General features: G+C 46.9%; 1 protein-coding gene across 1 annotated transcript in view; it reads right to left on the reverse strand.

The window, feature by feature from the left end:
* Positions 1–20728, reverse strand: part of LOC138259734 (solute carrier family 22 member 6-A-like) — a 596554-nt gene that overhangs the window by 394186 nt on the left and 181640 nt on the right. The window contains exons 4-5 of the mRNA XM_069207627.1: positions 2622–2745; positions 618–733 (exon numbers count right to left, since the gene is read on the reverse strand). Coding sequence (XP_069063728.1) covers positions 618–733; positions 2622–2745 — 240 coding nt within the window. The remainder of the gene's footprint in view (positions 1–617; positions 734–2621; positions 2746–20728) is intronic.

Consider the following 20728-nt stretch of genomic DNA (forward strand, 5'->3'; position numbering starts at 1 on the left):
ACAGTGTGTTTCAATGAAAACAAGCACTGGAAAAACCATTACGTGTTTGCTCAGCACCACTGGGGAGATGAGCTGGTCAGAACTCACTCCCTAGTGATGCCGCACATTCAACAACTGAATCAGTGGCATAACCAAACTTGAGAGGGGGGCCCTGCACAGTATCTGGAGGTCCCCCCTCCAGACCCACTCAGGAGTTCTCAGGCCAGGGTACTGTGCTGAGAGGGCCCTCTGGAGCACAGGGCCCTCCGCATCGCGGGGGCTGTGGGGGCATTTGTTACACCACTGGTCTGAATATAAATTTTGCAGCCAGTTTAGAATGGCAAAACAATAAGAGTGAATATAAAATTCCACTTGAAGATGGCCAGAAGACAAGCCATTAAGTGGTGCAGGGGACAAGGTAAAGAAGGCCAAAGTACCCTATACTACAGTACAAGACAGTAGGCCAGCACCTGGTAGAATAGGAAAGGTTTGATTACAACTTAAAAGGATAGATACAATTATGTTACACTAGGGCATTGCACACTATGATAGATTAGGTGAGTGTAGAGAAGTGAGGACTGAGTAGAAGAGACTAGAGGAGCGTATTACAGTAGGGTACCATTGAAGCAGGTGCTTACCAGGCGAATGTGAGGCAGCAGGTCATCCTACACATGATAGGAGAGCGGAAGAGGTGTACAAAGCTCAGCCTGGAATCTGAAGCAGGTTTAACTTCCTGTGTTTCCATCTGCAACATCTGGGTAGAAAAAGAGCGAATCAATTGATATTCCACGCAATATACCTCTCTCAGTCTTCAGCAAACTCCTTACTCCCACTGAAAGTGGAATAACGAAAAACAAGGAGATGATTTAGAAAGAGCCAATAAAGGTCGGGGCAGCTCTCATGCAATTCGCTAAGTGATGGAAGATCCTCTGGTGCTTGGATTTAAGCTGCCTGTTGGCGGTCAATGCCGAAAAATGAAGGCCCTCTGTGGTATCTTAAAGGACCACTGACACCAAAGTGATGGAACATGTCAAAAGAAAATTAAAAACAGAACATAATAACTGGAGCAACTTCCATCTTTTACTCCTGTCCTAAACCATTATGCTTACTCTTACCTTGAGGAAAGAAGTGCTTTTTATGCCACCTTATAGCACTCGCCAGAGAATTCACTTAAAATCCGTTCCATTTATTTTCTGGTAAATCACACGTTTTATTTTTTACGAGGCAAACTGTAGGTTGCACTGTTGGAGGGATGGCTGGGAATCAGAGGCTGACATGTAAGGGGCCAGCAATTGTTATTATTGTCTTTTTGTATGACAATATATCCTTTGTCTTCCAAAAGTGTGTTCAGACACATTATAACTGACACATAAGCATGGCCGTTTCGTTTTGTTTAAATGAAGACATCACAGAACAAGCGTTGGAAAAGCCAATAGGCCTGGTTGTTTCACAATTGGTTGTCCAGCTTAATTGTTTGGTTTTCCGAAAGGGTGAGTGGGTGGGTATGAGAATGAGTTAACTGCTGGGCGCATGTTAGGTTGAAAAAGTGAAGGACTGAGATCACGGATAATTAATATGTAAATGAGCATATGCATACTTAGATAAATGGCTGTATAAATGGCAAAATAATGCATTGGTTGAATAATTAAGGGCGTGGATGGGTTCCTGCCTGTATGATTGGGTGAGTCCATCAACGGTTGAGGAATGCCTAGATGGAGGCACACCTCTTACAGCCTGAGAACTCAGTCAGCAAGGACTCTAAAAATGCCTGGAATTGGTAATATTATTTCACAGAAAGCATTAGACCTCATTATACCACAGCTGGGTACCATTGAAATATATCTCTCCCACATTAGGCCAAGGATGGCTGCCACTGTAGTAAGACTGCCTATACCATGTCAAGAACTACCCCTATCATGTCAGTGAAAGCATTACGCAGGAGTGCGAGACATTATGTCAAGAATGGTTACAACAGCACCTTTATGCATGCTCGGATTTTGTCCATCATGAATTAATCCCTTGTGTATCTTCAGATTTGTGCGATTACTCATTAATCTCAGCAGCATGTTTATATTTGTACCAATCATCATTAGTGCATACACAGTGTTGGATTATCACTCAATAATCCTGCGTTCCTGTTCATATTTGCACTAACAGTCGTAACTCCTTAATACATGCCCAAACGTGTACTCAGGGATATTGATAACACATCCAGATTTGCGCCATCACTATTTACTCCTTAGTTCATGTTTAGAAGTATTATACTTTACCGGAGCCAGACATACTGGTAAAGCTTGCTCTCCTAACCCACATCCATGTCGGTGAAAGAGCCAAGGCGACCTTTTTTTTCTACTCTCACTTTATACGGAAAATCCTTACAGTTGTCACATTAACTGTATTAATTTTAATTCATAGACTCATTCTATTTGCCGCACCCTCTATCACGTTTCCCTGTACCTTGGTCCCTGCTCCTGAGTCAACCCCTGGTGGTATGTCCTGCCGGTTTTCTCTATTTTAAAAATCTGGAATTAAAGGGTGGGATTCTATGCTGGGGTCAAGGTTTCTGGGAGAAACCTCCTCTGTCTCTCCTCTGACGTCCCACTCCTTCAGAAGCTTGCATGAAATGTACTGCTGGAACGCACCTCTAGAGACACCAGTTGTCTTTCTTCCTTTTTCTTGTTGAAATTACACACTCTGTTCAGGTGCTTTAACGCGATTTCAGTTTTATTATTCACAATCAGCCACCGCCCAGACTCTGGAAGCCACCTGCAGAGAAATATAAAGACTCGAGTTACAACTGGGAAAGCTCATAAGTGTTCTGTTTAACAATGCACTTTCGTTCAGTTTCAGACATGCGACTCAGAAGAGATGTATTCGCCACCAAAATTCGCATGGCACCCATTAGTTTTGTTTTAATTTTTAATTGTGTACATTTTTATCGCTGCGTTAATGCCTTTTTCTTTCATTCGCAGTTCTGAGGATTTCATATGTATATATTATACAACACAAGTGTAGCCGTGAATCACAAGTTCTGACAGATATTGCATATATTTTTTTTTGTGTCCTCATAACCACTCGGGCCAGGCCACCAAAATATTCGAATTAAAGCGCCAAGAGGGCGAACCAACACTCATGGGCCTCATCCAGCCGTCTATCAGCCTTGTGGTTTAGGCCCCGCTCTACCAAGAGTCTCTTCTCCAAAGAGACAGCGACACCCCTTTACCCCACAGGTTATTGCAACCGAAGAACAGTCAAGGCATATAATTCTCGGACTCTCTATCATGGTCATCTGTTCCGCATTTAACTTAGATCAGCTGCCCTTTCCCTCCATAATGCCCAAAATCTATTCTGCTTACTCTGAAGGCCACCTTTTTTCCAAATTACACACTTTATTAATAGATACGACCCAATCCTGGGCGACCGGAGCCTGGGGAAGCGTCCATTTTAGGCAAAACACACGTCGTGCCAAAATAATTAGCACAAGTATCATGTGCCTCTGTTCTTTATCCAAATTTGACAAGCAATCCTCCCTTAAACTAATTCCAAATATTACTAGTGAATGTGCTATGTTGACATCTGGGCTCACCACACCTCTAATCACTTGCCCTATTTCCATCCAGTATCGATCAAGCTTCCGGCAATTCAAGAACATATGGATGTCATTGACCCTTTCTTCGTTGCACCCTGGATAGCATTTCATTCCCTTTCCAAGAGCGTTTAATCTCTCCGGGGACCAGTATAATCTGTACAAAGTAAAAAGATGATTCTTTTTCAGAAGGGCAGGTTTAACTATATCCCAAAGGGTAGTAAATGAAATATGCCAGAGTTTGCCAAAGTCTGGCGAGATTAATTTCTTACTCCATTTCTTTGCTGGAAGTAAACAGGGGTCTTCTGTCAACATCCAATACCAGAGGGCAATTTCCTTACCATACCATGAGTAGAACACAATTTCTCCTCCCAAATGTCCTCTCTTTGCTCTAATCTAGGAAGAACACTTGCCCAACTTGCCAATTGATAATATTTGAACTTGGAAACATTGTTTCCAACTAACTCAACAAACCTATCCAACAGTATCAATTGCTGCTTTACCAGAATTTGCCCCCAACAAACAACCTGTTTCTCCTTAGTGGAAGCAATAGACCGTCTTGCAAACATTCTGGACTGCCTGGTGAGTCCCATATCGGTGCAAAATCATAATAGTATGGTATATCTAATAGTAATTGCGTCTCAAACCGTATCTTACATGCTGCATTAAGACACCTTAATCTAACCTTCTTAAAGTATTTACGGTGGCCATATTTGTATAGAAAGTGGTCTCCGGCCTTCAAGATGTCAATCATTGCTTTGTGGTACAGGGTATAACTAGAACACTCATTCAATAGCCTCCTTATATTCTTAAGGTGGAATGCCATGTAGTATTCATACAGGTCCGGGGCAACTATTCCCCCTTGATGCTTCTTCCTGGACAACTTCCTACATGCAATACAGACTCCCCGTGATGCCCACTCAAAAAGAGTTAAATCCCCCTCTAACCTTCTGAACCATATTGCTTTAAATTCTAGTGGAATAGTGTTAAATAAAAAGGTGAATTTCGGTAAAATAAGCATTTTCAAAATATTGGATGTGCCTAGCAAGGACAGTGGAAGCGCAGCCTGTGATCTCAGTAACTTCTTTGTAGATAGCCACAGTTTAAAACAATGTTTCCAGGTCACCTCCCCAAAATCTGCAGTAACCTGAACTCCCAGGTATCTGATCTCTTTTTTAACAAGGGGAGAGTTGTAACAAACATTCCAGCACATTATCTCTGTCTTCTGTTGATTGACCAAATACCTGGACATCCGACCAAACTTCTCCAAAACACTCCAAATGTTTGGTAATTAACCTATCAAATCACTAGTGTACATCATAAGATCGTCTGCATATAATGCCACCTTTTTTCCCACGCTCTAAAGCGAAACTTTATTATATTTTGATTGGACCTAATCATCCTCGACAAAGGTTCAATATATAATTAAATAGAAGAGGAGAAAGTGGGCAACCCTGACAGGTACCTCTCTCTATCTTAACTTGAGTTGATAGATTGCCATTCACCAATACCCTAGCTACCAGATCCTTATATAACTCCTCTATTGCCTTAATAAAAAGGCTGCCAAAGCCATTTTTTTCCATAACTCTCGATAAACAATGCCAACTAACCCAATCAAAAGCTTTGGCGGCATCTATATTAAGAATCGCAAGAGGATGACCATTCAATTGGCAAAATCTGTAGCACCAAATAATTCATGAGTCAATGCAAACAATTGCCTACCTCTTATAAAGCCCTTCTGATCAGAGTGTATCAGTGTATCAGCTACCTCAGCTGACCTTCTCATTAAAATGAATTAAGCAGAGAAATGGGTCTATAAGATTCACACTGTGTCAGGTCCTTATTCGGCTTCAAAATCAACATAATCGTAGCCTCATTCCATGACCTTGGAGAAATACCAAAAAAGACTTCATTCATCAATTCCAGCATAACATGGGCCACCTCATTTGAAACCAACATATGTAGTTCATTAGGTAGACCATCAGGGCCGCGGATTTCCCCCCTTTCAAGGATTTTAATGCTTCCTGAAGTTCCCCCACAGTTATTCTTGCCTCCAAAGCCTGTCTTGTTATCTCATCCAGGGCAGGCAGCAATGTCCTACTCAAGTAATCTCTAACCTGATCGTCCGTGGCCTCCGTTTCCTCTGTGTATAGCTTTGTAAAAAGGAAACAAATGCCTGTTCTATTTCTAGTTCATCTACGAAGCGACTAGGGTTACCTTCCATTTGAAGTGCACTGATTCTATTCCTAGCTTGGTCTACTTTAGTTTTACAGGCTATTAACTTGCCACAGCCCTTCCATACTCATAATGTGCTAATCTACTAGTTTTCCATCTTTTCCTGATCTTCACTTCTAAGAAGTTCCACAGACCTGCTCTTGCTTCCTTCAGCTGATGATCCAATGCGTTCCCTGTCTGAACATTCAATCCCATGTCACCCCTAATTTGCAATTCCTGAATCACAGACTCAAAACATCAAACTTGCCTTTTGTCTTCTTTGAGTTTATGTGCGGAGATACTAACTCATCTTCCTCTGATAAATGCCTTGTATGTGTCCCATACAACTTGTAAAGAGGCGGACCCAAAATTAGTTGCAAAAAAAAATGTAGAGCCTTGTTTTAGTCCTTCAATAGTACCTCCATCAGCCAACAAGGCATGATTTAAAGGCCACCTATGAGGACTAGTTGATATATCATAGCTCATATGAATTTTAACTGCCAAGTGTTCAGACAAATGTTCCGGTGCATAAGCCACACATTTCACCTTCCCACAAAGACTATTGTGAATCAAAATAAAATCAATCCTGGATCTATGTCCATACTTTTTATTAGGAAAAGTAAATCTTGGGCACCTGTTGGCTCGACTACACCAAATATCTACCAGACCCAAGTCTTCCATGGTCTGTTTTACCCAACACCTAGTTCTTGGGGAATTCACCATACCTCTGGTTGTGGATTTATCCTAGTTTTCTCAGCAGTCCACACCCAGAGGTAGTGAAATGTTGGATGCTAAATACCAAGGCTGTCCAGTCTTGTGTCCACCACCATATACTCCACTTTATCGCATTTGTAGAGGCTTTAGTTCAACCTTGCTTTCTCCCTGGTCTTCCATCTTTCTCTCCCTTCTCCTTTCCTCCTTTTCCGCTTTTCTTTTTCTTGGTCTGGATCAAAGTCTGATGAAGAAAATAAATCTTGGCCCCCAAATGAGTGCTGGTGAGCCCCACCTACAAATACCAGCTAAATTTAAGCACAAGGAAGGAGGTGGGGAGGGTGGAAGGAAGAGAAGGTTGCTTGGCCGTCGGAAGCATTACACTTCCTGCTCAGGGTGGAATCTTTTCACCTGTTAGGTTTTGTCGCAGAGGCACTAGTCGTGCCTGGGCTGGTGTGATGGCAAGCAGGAACGGAGGCTCAACTGATGATGGAAGGTGGAAAGTCAGGTGCTGTAAATGGTTTGTCCTGCTGAGCTGCTCGCCACCCGATGAACGCATTGCAGCACCAACTATCTGTTACTCGGCAGCAATTCTTTTTGAGCATCCTCCAAGGGCATACAGGAAAGCAGAGACTGAAGTACACTCAAGGGACAGCAAGTTTATGAATGAAACGTTTACCAGGCTCCTGGTAAGGTTCTTTAGAGCAATAGCATACATGCCAACATTTAAAAAAATAAAAAAGTGTGTAAAAAAATCCAGTCAATTTATTGTCACCATCCTAACATTGAAAAAGGGGTAATTTTAGGTGGGAGACAGGTACTTTAAATCCCTTTTTTGCTTTAAAAATTGGGCGGTTCCTACCTGAATCTGGTCTAATGGCATGTGTGCAATATAGCTCTATTTAGAAGCACAAAAATAGTATACTGAATTTAGTTCCGGCTGTGTATCTTGCATATGTATACTCCACCTACTGCAGCCTGGGCAAAGTAAGTGGAATAAACACTTGTACCACCCCCAGGGAAATCGCCATGGCCAATGAATCATTTGTAGTTGGCTTGCTGTGTTGAGAAGGTGGAGGAAGAAATGGGTTTCTACGGTGTTCCATAGCTGCCAAATGTTGTCTAAATGTGTGACACTTACCAGTTTGCAAAGTTTGTGTGTCATTTCAAGCCTTAGGTGTGATACTTTTAGTGGCACTTTATCAAGAGCTGAACAGGGCATCTGATCCTTATAAACAGATTATTTAGATTATTAGAGATTATTACACCATTTTGTAAATATGAAGGTATCTAAAAGGGGGGTTGCAACAGCCTGCAACAGTTGATGAGTACATAGAATGCTGATCCTATTGACCACAGGGTATCCATAAGGCAAGACTGCAAGAATTTCCTGCTGCATCTACATCTTTCAAGAATCAGACACGGGAGAAGAGCACAGAGGTAGTGCAGAACAGCAGGCTGCTCAACAGCTGAATTATTGACAACAATGAATGAACAGACAGACTGAGACACGGGACCCCAGTGGTGTTGTCTTCATCCTCAATGGGAAATGAGAGGCATAGAGCTAGATCAGCAGCTGTTATTGATCCAGATCCAGGATCAGAGCAGCCCCAGTAAAATATGCTGAAATTGTCTCTGCGTAATTTGGCACCAGGGCATGTTTTACAACACCTGCACTTTGTCTACTTTGCATTCAGAGAAGACACCTTCAAGGCATGAGGGTGGTTTTCTTATTTTCACTTTGAGCGAGCCCCAACACAAAGACCTTATTTGAAGGGCCATCATCCCTTTTTTGTTCAAGCCCTCTCCTTGCTGGGTTCTATCCAAAGCCTAACACCTTGATGTAAATTCCATGGAGAACTTGATGTCACACTACAAGCACTTAAGAGACAGACTATGATTTGAAGGGATATTTCAACTTAGTTTAACTCCTGTGTGTCAGAGATAGCCATGCACTGTAAGAATGTCAGATTCTCATGTTTGCAGGAGTTACTACACTCGTACCATTTCTGTAGCACTTACTACATCATTTCTTATTTAATTTCTTGTAAAGTGCTATTTATCCCTACCTAAGGAGCCGGAACGCTTCATACCTCACGAATAATATGCAGAGACAATGAATCATATGTGTGAAGGTCAAAATACAGGAAATGTTACATCAGACAATGAGGGCTACAAGGTGTAGGAGTCGCATGTTATCCAAATTGGTAGGCATTAAGGGGGTCATTCCAACCCTGGCGGTCGGTGTTAAAGCGGCGACAAAACCGCCAACAGGCTGGCGGTCCAAAAAATGGAATTCTGACCCTGGCGGGAACCGCCAACACAGCCCGCCACTTTAACACTCCGACCGCCACGGCGGGACAGACAAACAGCGCGGCGGTCACCGCCAACAGGCAGACGGCAGACAATGTACCGCCCACCCTATCACAACTCACCAATCCGCCACCTTTTCCGGGGCTGGAGCCCCGCCGATAAAAACACGGCGGAAACAGACTACGAACGGGAAAACGCTCACCTCTATACACTCCACGAGGACGGAGGACAGCATGGAACCCGAATTAAACATCCTACCAGCTCTTGTCTACCTGCTCATCTACCACGAGTACGAACTCCGGCGCAGAAGACAACGGTGAGTACTGCACCTACGACACAGGGGAGGGGGGAGGACGAAAGGTTACGGGCACACACATACGCCCCCCCCCCAACTATCAACATACCAATGCAGAGCAACAACTGAGTGACACCCCCCAAACCCCCCTGAAAAATGCAAAGACACAATTAAATATTAATTTAAATTTATGTATAAATTAGGTTCATTGAAGTCATGGAAAATTATCGTCATGAAATATCAAAGCAAAAATCATGAACAGTGCGAAAGCTATGTACATAGTCAATAAGTCCTGCTCAGTGTGTCAAATATCCACAGTCCGTGGGCCAATGTCTACCAAACACATGGGCAAAGCCCACACAGGAGACCTGAGTCCGTTGGAGAGAACACTGCTGGGGCATCAGATGACAAAACTACAGGCACCTCTGGGGGAAGGGAAGGGGGGGCACCTCAGCCACAGGAGTCCACGACGCCAGAACCACGAAGGGGCCACCATGCCCACTGTGCCATCCTGGGGAGTGCAAAGCCACAGTCCATCAGGTGGATAACAGACTCCACTGGTCATGGAGGAGGCAGGGTGCCCAGAGTGCAGCGTGAACACTAGCTCGACACAGAACCGGCACTGTCAATGGGCCAGCGGAGCGGTGCTTGACAGGAAGGGCCCAGCGGAGCGGTGCTTGACAGGAAGGGCCCAACGGAGCGGTGCTTGACAGGAAGGGCCCAGCGGAGCGGTGCTTGACAGGAAAGGCCCAGCGGAGCGGTGCTTGACAGGAAGGGCCCAGCGGAGCGGTGCTTGAGACGGCGGGGCCCAGCGGAGCGGTGCTTGACAGGAAGGACCCAGCGGAGCGGTGCTTGAGACGGCGGGGCCCAGCGGAGTGGTGCTTGACAGGAAGGGCCCAGCGGAGCAGTGCTTGACAGGAAAGGCCCAGCGGAGCGGTGCTTGACAGGAAGGACCCAGCGGAGCGGTGCTTGAGACGGCGGGGCCCAGCGGAGCGGTGCTTGACAGGAAGGGCCCAGCGGAGCGGTGCTTGAGACGGCGGGGCCCAGCGGAGCGGTGCTTGACAGGAAGGGCCCAGCGGAGCGGTGCTTGACAGGAAAGGCCCAGCGGAGCGGTGCCTGACAGGAAGGGCCCAGCGGAGCGGTGCTTGAGACGGCGGGGCCCAGCGGAGCGGTGCTTGACAGGAAGGGCCCAGCGGAGCGGTGCTTGACAGGAAGGGCCCAGCGGAGCGGTGCTTGAGACGGCGGGGCCCGGCGGGGCCCAGCAGAGCGGTGCTTGACAGGAAGGGCCCAGCGGAGCGGTGCTTGAGACAGCGGGGCCCAGCGGAGCGGTGCTTGACAGGAGGGGCCCTGTTCTGCGGTGCCTGTCTTCACGGCGGGGCCCTGTTCAGCGGTGCCTGTCTTCACGGCGGGGCCCTGTTCAGCGGTGCCTTTCTTCTCGGCGGGGCCCTGTTCAGCGGTGCCTGTCTTCTCGGCGGGGCCCTGTTCAGCGGTGCATGTCTTCACGGCGGGGCCCTGTTCAGCGGTGCCTTTCTTCACGGCCTTTCTGGCCTAATGTCACCCACAGCCCTCCTCCCCCACCCAGGCACCTCCACTGCGTGTAAAGATAGCAGAATGTGCTGGTACTCACCCCCTTGTGTCTGCTGTGATGTCCTCACGCGCCCATCCAAATCGGGGTAGGCCACCGCCAGGATCCGGGACATCAGGGGGGTCAAGGTACGACTGGCACCCCTCCTACGTTGGGAGGCCATCCCCAGCAGTGACTCGGCGGTCTTCCTGGTCCCGCGGCGGATGTCCTCCAACCTCTTTCGGTAGTGGGTGCCACGTCTGTTGTGGACCCCCAGGTCCCGGACTTCTTTGGCGATGGCACGCCAAATGTCGACTTTCTGATGGGCGCTGACCTATTTGACATGTACAGTGTGGGAAAGGAAATTTCAAAAAATTTCTGCATGTTAGATGTGATTGCCCCCCCCTCCCCAACCCTGCCATGTGGCACATGCTCTCATCTGTCGTGCCTTGCACTCCTCATTCGCTCCCCACCCCACCATCTTACATCCACCATACACAAACCAGGCAAAGCCCATTCAACGTGCACCCAGTGTACTTACCTGTTGGTCTGGAGGACCGTAGAGTAGCGCATACTGGGGCAGGACCCCATCCACAAGTTTATCCAACTCTTCAGAAGTGAAGGCAGGGGCCCTTTCCCCAAACGCAGCAGCCATTGTCTCTTCCAGACCGAGGTCACAGCAGCACTTGCAGTATAGGTCCTCTCCTGTGGACGATCAGGTCTCTAGTGATTAAGCAGATAGAAAATGGCGGTCACGCCCGCGGCGGTGCGTACCGCCGCGGTGCGTACCGCGACCGCCGGCGCACATCGTCATTGGCTCCTGAGACCCATAGGGTGCAATGTTAACCAATGCGCCTTCGCACAGCGGTCTTCGACCGCCTACCGCCACGGTGTGCCACGCCAGCGCGTTGACCTCACATCCCACTGTCACACTTCTCAGGTCAGGCAGCCGCCATTACAAGGGCCCACATGGCTTAATTGCTACTGCGTCACACAGGCCTAGGCCTTGCATTGCCACTCATACAAGCCTTTCAATGCATAGCGATTCGTGTACTGTGCAAGCTGGGTGAACTAACCTGTGGGTTGCTTGACTCTGTGCTCCATGTTGTCCTTCCTAGGCACCGTCCGCTGGGACTTGCGAGGAGAAGGATGAATCCTCCCGTGTACCGACCGCTGGTGGACCTGTCGACAATGGAAGAACGACATATTATACTTCGATACCGACTTGACCGAGCCACTATACATGAACTGTGTGCCCAGCTGGAGCCAGACCTGATGTCCCCCATCCGCCAACCCACAGGGATTCCCCCTCTGGTGCAGGTTCTGTCAGTACTCCATTTTTTGGCAAGTGGGTCTTTTCAGACAACAGTGGCCATGTCATCAGGGATGTCTCAGCCTATGTTTTCTAAGGTTTTGTCCAGAGTGTTGTCTGCCCTGATGAAATACATGCGGAGATACATTGTTTTCCCTGAGGAGGGTGATTTGGCCACTGTGAAGGGTGATTTCTATGCCCTTGGTCATATCCCCAATATCATTGGTGCCATTGATGGGACCCATGTGGCTTTAGTACCCCCAAAAAACAATGAGCAGGTGTACAGAAATAGAAAAAATTACCATTCGATGAATGTCCAGGTGGTCTGTTTGGCTGACCAGTACATCTCCCACCTAAATGCCAAGTTCCCTGGGTCAGTGCATGACGCGTATGTCATGCGAAATAGCAGCATCCCTTATGTGATGGAACAGCTACAGAGACACCGTGTGTGGCTAATAGGTGACTCTGGTTACCCCAACCTGCCTTGGCTATTGACCCCAGTGAGGAATCCCCGGACCAGGGCAGAGGAACGGTACAATGAGGCACATGGGCGAACTAGGAGGATTATAGAACGGACCTTCGGGGTCCTGAAGGCCAGGTTTAGGTGCCTGCATATGACAGGTGGATCACTAATGTACTCACCAAAGAAGGTGTGTCATATCATCGTGGCCTGCTGTATGCTTCACAATCTTGCATTGCAACGCCAGGTGCCTTTCCTGCAGGAGGATGGTCCAGATGGTGGGGTTGTAGCAGCTGTGGAGCCTGTGGAGAGTGAAGAGGAGGAAGACGACGGGGATGACACGGACAACAGGGACACAGTTATACAACAGTATTTTCAGTAGCACACAGGTAAGAATCACCCACGCCATTATACATTTACTTCTGGCCTCCTGCATCTCTACTTTCTGCGTTCCCCCCCAGTTCCTTTTAACTGATTTTTGACTTTCCCTTCCCTTTTCAGAGCTGTATGACCCACAGCATGACTTCTGCTTTGTTTGCCCATGGACTAATGCTTATTGACACTGGTATGTTGTCATCACAATGTAAATGAACATTATTGCACCGTGTGTAATATGTGTAATACATTTGTAAAGAATACAAGCAGACTCCTGAAATTTGAAGTGCAATTGGTGATTTATTTTAAGTGCTGCGTATAGGTCCATGATAGTAAAACGGTGATGGGTGGGGGTGGAGTAATGTCCATGGCAGAGTCCAGTTCTCAGTAGCACCGGTGCATTGCCCATATGCCTGTGGAAGGATGGAGCAGGGGCAGTTCAAGGTTGGACAGGGTGACAATGTGGGACGACATCAGGGGGTATCTTATGCTGGCGGGGGTCTTGGCATCCTACTCTGTCTTCTTGTGTGATCTCAGGTTCCGCTTGCAGGGTGGTTGATCTTCAGCAGGAGGTGGGGTTCTGGTGGCCTGTCGTTGTGTGGGGGCCTCCTGTCCACTAGCGCCGGCGGAGGTGGTAGGCTGTTCGTCGTCCGGGCTAGTGACAGGGGCCCTTTGGGGTGCCACATGGTCCCGCAATGTGGTGACTATCTGGTTGAGGGCCAGGACGATGGTCCCCATTGCGGTACCGATGTTCCTGAGTTCGTCTCTGAACCCCATGTACCGTTCCTCCTGCTGTGCCTGGATCTCCTGGAACCTGGCCAGTACCGTCGCAATCGTCTCCTGGGAGTGGTGGTATGCTCCCATGATGGTGGTGAGGGCCTCTTGGAGAGTGGGTTCCCTGGGCCGGTCAACCCCCTCTCGCACAGCAGCCCTCCCAGTTCCCCTGTTTCCCCGGGCCTCTGTCCCCTGGACGGTGTGCTCACTACCACTGCCCCCAGGTCCCTGTTGTTGTTGGGGTGGTGGGTCAGCCTGGGTGCCCTGTAGTGGCGGACACACCGCTGATTGACGCGTCCTGGAGACAGAGGCATGGGCCCGCTGGGTGGGAGCTGTGCTGGTATTCCCAGAGGGGGTTGGGTCTGCTGTGGCCTGTGTCTGTGTGTGGGGAACCGACTGTCCAGAGGTCCCCGATGGTCCGGGCTGGTCATCAGGTTCTAGGTCGACAGAGCTTCTATCATCACTGGGGGCCTGTTCTGGGGGCGGGATGGACAAATCTGGACCCTCCTGGCCGGTGTGTTGGCGTTCGGGCCCTGCAGGGGTAAAAGAGTATGGTTATTGCTTCTGTGTGTGCCATGGCGTGCGATTTGTGGGTGCCCTTGTCCCCCAGTGCTGGCATTCCCTTGTGGGAGGAGTTGTGAGGGTGGTTTGTGGGGGGGGATGGGTATGTGCAGTGGTCATGCTTGGGTGATGGGTGTCCATGGTTTGTGTTGGCATTCAGGGATTGGTGTTGTGTTGGGTGGGTTGTGCTGGTGAGACATTGGCAGGGAGGATGTGTGCTGGGGGGTTGGGGGTGAGGGTGGGGGTGTGGGTTGGCATGCTGGTGGTGGGGGGGGTGAATTAGTTGGGATTAGACTTACCAGAGTCCATTCCTCCACCTACTCCAGCGAGGCCCTCAGGATGCAGGATGTTCAAGACCTCTTGCTCCCATGCTGTGAATTCGGGTGGAGTGGGTGGGGGTCCGCCGCCAGTCTTCTGCACAGCGATGTTGTGTCTTGACACCATCGACCGCACCTTCCCCCGTAGGTCGTTCCAGCGCTTTCGGATGTCTTCCCGGTTTCTGGGATGCTGTCCCACAGCGTTGACCCTGTCGACGATCCTTTGCCATAGCTCCGCCTTCCTGGCTATTGTGGTGTGCTGCACCTGTGTGCCGAATAGCTGGGGCTCTACCCTAATTATTTCCTCCACCATGACCCTGAGTTCTTGGTCCGAGAACCTGGGGTGTCTTTGGGGTGCCATGGGGTGGTGTGGGGTGGTGTTTGTGGTGATGAGTGTGGTGTGTGTGGTGGTGTGTGGTGTTTTGTGCGTGGATGTAGTGTGGGTGATGATGTTGTGTTCCTCTGTGTGTTGGGGTTTTCGATAGCTGTGCTCTCTCTCTCGCCTTCTCTCCGAATTTCTAGTAGTGGGGGTTGGTGGGTGTGTGTTTTATAGTTGATTGGATGTGTGGGAGTGGTGTGTGTATGTGTATCAGGTGTGTGTATTTCAAATTGTCCAATGTGGCTGTGTTTTGTAAAGGTGTGTGTATTTTGACCGTGTGGATTCGTGGGTCGTAATGGCATGGGCGTGTTTGTGTTGGCGTGACGGTGGAGGTTTGGTCATCTCCAGTTTATCGCTGACCGCTGATGAGGCGGCCTTCCGTGGATGTCGGGTTTTTGGCGGTTTGGCAGTTGTGGGTCAGAATGACCGTGGCGGTTTACCGCGGCCGCGGCGGTATAATGGCGGACTTCTGACCGGCGGTAAGAGCCTTTTACCGCCGAGGTCAGAATGACCCCCTAAATGTTAAAAATGCTTGGTCTGTACAAACACACAAGAGTTAACACACACTACAGAAGCTGGTGTTGTCTGTACTAATACATCTTTATTAATACCTAAAAGAACCATTTTTAACAACCTTAGTTTATCCAAAGATTGATGAAAATAATAAGGTTCTATGTCCTGAACTTTGTATTCAGCTCCTTGATGCTAGTTCGTAGCTCTCTATACTACATGAGAATGACTGTGGCTTATTAACTTTAAGTAACAAAAGGATCGTTGTGACAAAAGCAGACACCCATTGAGCTATTTACAAAAAAATTCTCTACTCTGAATGTTACACATTGTGCTTTGCAGCAGGCACATTAGGCCTCCGTGCTCCTTTATGAAGAGTCAAAACCCTGACTAGACAAAACACACATGACTTTGGCCAGTGCATTAACCACAAGACTTTCTAGTTACTTTGAAGTGGGGGTGGAGGAGTGGGTGGGCTATGCTAGGTGCTAGCGCTGGTGTATTAATACAAATTATTTACAAGTGTACATGCATTCTGAATAAGTGATTTATGTAGAACATATAATAACGCAGAAAATAATGCAGAAAATAATGCATGCATTTGAAAATGTGATTATGAAGAGTGGCTGCCAATGTTCACAAAGTGTACTTACTAGAGAAATATTAATGTGAAATGTTGAATATATGTTTGACTAATGAAGTAATATGTCATATTAAAGGATATGCATTATGCTCTAGGTTTATTAGTTGTAGGCCTTAACTTAGCGAGTATCTTGGCCTATTTGCCAGGTCTCATGTCAAAGCTGTATTTCCTAACGTTTAATAAATGGCTGTCCTAGAGTGTCAAACTGTGATTTCTATTGTATTGTTTAAATGTGGTCACAGCAGACGTTTTCTCATGAGAACCGAATGCTAGAAGATGCCGTTCTTGCTAATGTAACATTTTGTTTGTAATGTGCGTGAGACTGACTTTCTCAGGAGAAGAACTATGGAGATACTGACTAGAGTAGAAGCTGCTACAATATTGTTACTTGACAAGCCGGATGATGAAGACATGGCAGGACAACCAACCAATGACATGTGAACGGTGTAATGGTGGGATTCATAGATTTGGAATTTTTGTTTTATTGGACAAAGTGTGAACATGCGATTAACTGACCAATAGGGATTTGGGAAGTAGTATTAGTAGTTTTGATTTAACAACACTGCACAGGGGGAAGACAGATTCATTGCCCATCTTCTTGCTGGACGAAAGGTCAATATTTCCTTATGCGTCTTCACATGAGACGTGCTTAACTTTACTGCTTAAAGACTTTGCTTTTTCTGAACTTTGATGCTGAATCGTGATGCCTTGGTGATCGACTCGTCCTCAGGATGAAAACAGATTCTGCTTGCTGATCCACACTGAGGATAGGTATTATGAATTAGACTGTTGACTATCATGCATATTTGCATTTCCTTTCTAGGTAACAACTGCACTGTTTTGATAGAGCCATAGTTAGATGTTTTTCCAAATGTATGTTACTAAATTGTTTTGCATGAAGCCCAACATGCTGATGCCAATCTGATGTTAGTTAAGGATCCTCACTAATACAATTAAGCCAATAGGGACTAATGTTTGATGAATTTCTCTGCTGAATTCAAATGTATATAATCACTTTGACGCAGCTGACTTTGCTATTAATTTGCACCATAACGATAGAATGTGTTGTAGTTCAAGATTTGATTAGATGACATTTCCTCCGCCGCTTTGGAGAGCCAGTATTGTTTCTGTATGTGTTTCATTTGATTTTGAGATAAATCCACATGACTTTAGCATTGTTATTATAGGGAAATAAATATTCTAACCTTTACTAATTGGTGTGGTTATTCATAACTGAAAGGTCATGGCGTGTGACAATTACTGACTCTATTGATTACTGATGTTATTGATTGTTGTTGATTATTGATATTGATTATTTATTATTGATTCGCATGTACTGGAGTTATGATAAGAACATCTTAATTGTGAATCGAAAGGTTCATCAACCTGTTTGCGTCCCCTTGTAAGTTTACTTATTAAGGTCAGACGCGCTAACAGAGATGGTAGCAGCGGTCATGGATAGTCTCCTTAAGAGCTCATCAGAGACGTCCGGTACAGAATAACAGGTGTTAACAGAGATGGTAAGAGAAACTGATGGTTGGTCTTCTTAAGAACTTACCTTAGACGTCCGGTACAGGTTATCAGGTGTTAACAGTATTGGTAAAGAGAGGTGAAGGTTTGTCTCCTTAAGAGCCCGTGACAGATGTCCAGAGATAGTAACAGAGGTAAAGATTCATTATTATTAAAATTTTGATTTTATTTTTCAAGGATGCTAATTGGAGAGAAAATGATGTTCCCTTAAGTCTAGAAATGACTTTCCCAGAATCCTGGATCCTGCTAATGGTTGTTTGAGGATGTTCTCTGCATTCTAGTGACAGTGTAAATGAAGTAGGTTGCGCTTGTACAGCTTATGCAAATAGCAGGAGAATTGTGAGGTTTGTGAGCGTTTAGGGAGTTTGCGTACTCCAGATGAAGTTGTAGAAGGAGTATGCGTACTCCCCAGTGTGAGAGTCGGGAAGTCAAAAATTTTCCATGTGGTTGTTGATGTACGGTCTAAGACTCCGGATATATTGAAAAGTGTATGAGACACTTGGGGTATAGAACTAGATAGGAAAAACACCATAGTAAGAAGGGAATCAGATGTATGCAGGGAACAAGAACAGAGAAAGGCATGCTGGGAGAGATAGGAGAAAATGGCCACCAGAAGAAAGAGGAAAAAGAGAAGGCCATGTAATGGGCACCAGGTGAGTGGAAGGCCAAGGAGGGGGCCCGCGGGTGCCTCAAGTTAACATCCGCACCGCGCACAATGAGCGGCGAGAACCGAAGCCCAATCCTGAGGCCGACCCCTCCGCAGCAAGGAGGATTGGACGACGTTGGAAAAAAGACCGGGGCGGGCCTCGTAGCCGGTAAAATGGACCATGGTTCCTGCTGCGGCTCGAGCGGGTGGCGCCACGGGTCCCCGCTATGTCACAATTCCCTAAGGTGTGCCTTCCTTCCAGCAGATCTCATATGTTCAAAATCTTTAGCCTCAAAATCTAATCTGTAACTCCTTTTCAAATGCTTCGTTTTCTCTATTTCTATGCCGTACTTCTCTGCCAAGTCCGCTAATTTCTGATGTACATTGCTCACTTCTCTCGTAATCTTCGGGCACAAATATCTCAATTCTGCTCTATGTAGGATTCTAACCTGTATTACAAAAATGACAACAAGAGTTGTGGCTGTGTAGAGATGGTGCGCACTTCCGGAAGGTAAGCCCACGCAAGAGTACAAAGTCCATAAACAATAGAGTCTCTATTGAAGAAAGGAATGCACAAGCGGTTTAACACCCAGCCACAGGGTGCATGAACTGTCGCCTTGGAAGGGCCACAGTTGGTTTATAGAAAGAGGAAAAACCACGGAACATCGCAGATTCGTAGAAATGTCAATTTATTCTCCTGTGGTGTATCAGAAAGTACATCACCTGACCCAGTGAGACAAATGGGCGCGGTGTCAATAGGCCAATACAGTTCTCATATGCGGGAAAACAACAGCCGACACGTGTTTTTCGTCAGAAATGACTTTTTCAAGGCTCCAACATGTGGAAGTATCAAATTATATTGTCAAGCTCCGATGGGCACTACAATTTGTCAAATAGAGTAAAATGTAATAACGGCCAAAGACCATGATAAGCTTCCAAAAGGGTTGGATAATATCTTGTTGTTCTGCTAACGGCGTCGCATGGTGTCAGGAGAATAAATTGACATTTCTACGAATCTGCTATGTGCTGTGGTTTTTCCTCTTAGGATTCTAACCTGTTCACCCCCATTGGTCCCTCAATGAGTTTGCCCACTTCCATGCTTAGCCTGGCACAGTTCAAATACTCCTCTCCTTCAGAAGCATTCTGTGGAGTATTCAGCTTGTCTAACCATCCAGTCAACTGCTGAGCTGTCAATCCTTGTAGCGAAATGCTACTTGCTCGGACTGGTGGCACCTGCTGTGCAACTACATTTGGGGTCTGTGGTGTCAATAATTTCAAACTCTGGCTAACAGTTGACCCTGCCATAGTATCTGGAAGTGCTACAAGTGGACTAAGGTCAAGCAATCACCTTGATCCGTCAAATGTCTGTCCCACAGAACAGACTACCTGAACATTTTCATTATGTCCTCCCCTCATCATACTCTGGGACCTTGCTTCCTGTTTACCTACAGTCAGTTTCTTCTGTGCAAAAAAGGGTGCAGCTGAACCAACGGTAATAGGTAGCGATATAGCATCTGGGGCTGTTCTGGCACTTACGCTCTGTGCGAGAGTAACTCCCAGATTCTGATTCATCATCGGAGTCATATCTGACTGTGTCCCTGTTACTGGAGTAAATCTTGGCATTACCTGCGGCTGCACTTGGGGCAGTAAGAGTGGAGTTGGTTCCGTCTGAACTAGCATCGGTCTCGGGTAAACCTGTTCTATACCCCTTCCCAATCCAAGATGGCTGTTTTTCATCTTCCTGTTTGTCACTTCCTGTCAAGGGGTATATAAGGGGATTGATTTCTCTTCTCTTTGCGTTGCAACACTTCTCCAGTGGTGGTCATGCTCCGGCTGGTCTTCTTTTTGGAATCCAGTTTTTGCTACTGTTTTTTCCTCTGTACTTACTAGTTTTTCCTGGCATCAAAGTTCTGATTTTTCTTGTGTTCTCCTTTTGTCCCAGGGAGTTCCTGTCTGGAGGTTTTTTCCCTATGGGTTTTTTCCTCTGGGACTCCTTCTGGAGGGCACGGACTGTGGTGGCGTATTACTGTCAGCAGCACCGTGGCTACCGGAAGTGGTCGCCCCTACCTCAGCCAGAGCTGGACTTGCAAGAACCGAGGCCGCACGCCATCTCCCACTGGCCTGGACGGTAAGCCCAAGACAAATCCTGACAGATTGCAACGCCCAAAACTCCGGTCATGGTCCAGTATCATGGAGGACCCCTTGCCAAGTACAGAACAAACAAATCAGTCATTGCTCCTGACTATCCAACAGCAAGCCCAGGAACTACAACAGCTACGAAATGAAAACGCTGTCTTACGACAATTCTTAACATCCAGGACCACTGATGTTCCCATCGTTTCTGCCTCCATGCCCAGTTTTTCTATGGATCCTAACAAATTACGAGAATTCCTAGATGCCCTAACAGTTTATTTTGCGTTTAAACTGTCACAATTTACACAACACAAGACCAAGGTCGGATACCTATTCAGTGCCCTGTCCGGCCCGGCCTTAGCCTGGGCAACTCCTCTGGTAACCTCCAATGATTCCCATCTGTCTAATTCTAGTTTTCCAGCCTTC

Source organism: Pleurodeles waltl, chromosome 9, assembly GCF_031143425.1.
Source record: "Pleurodeles waltl isolate 20211129_DDA chromosome 9, aPleWal1.hap1.20221129, whole genome shotgun sequence".
NCBI classification, from domain to species: Eukaryota; Metazoa; Chordata; class Amphibia; order Caudata; family Salamandridae; genus Pleurodeles; species Pleurodeles waltl.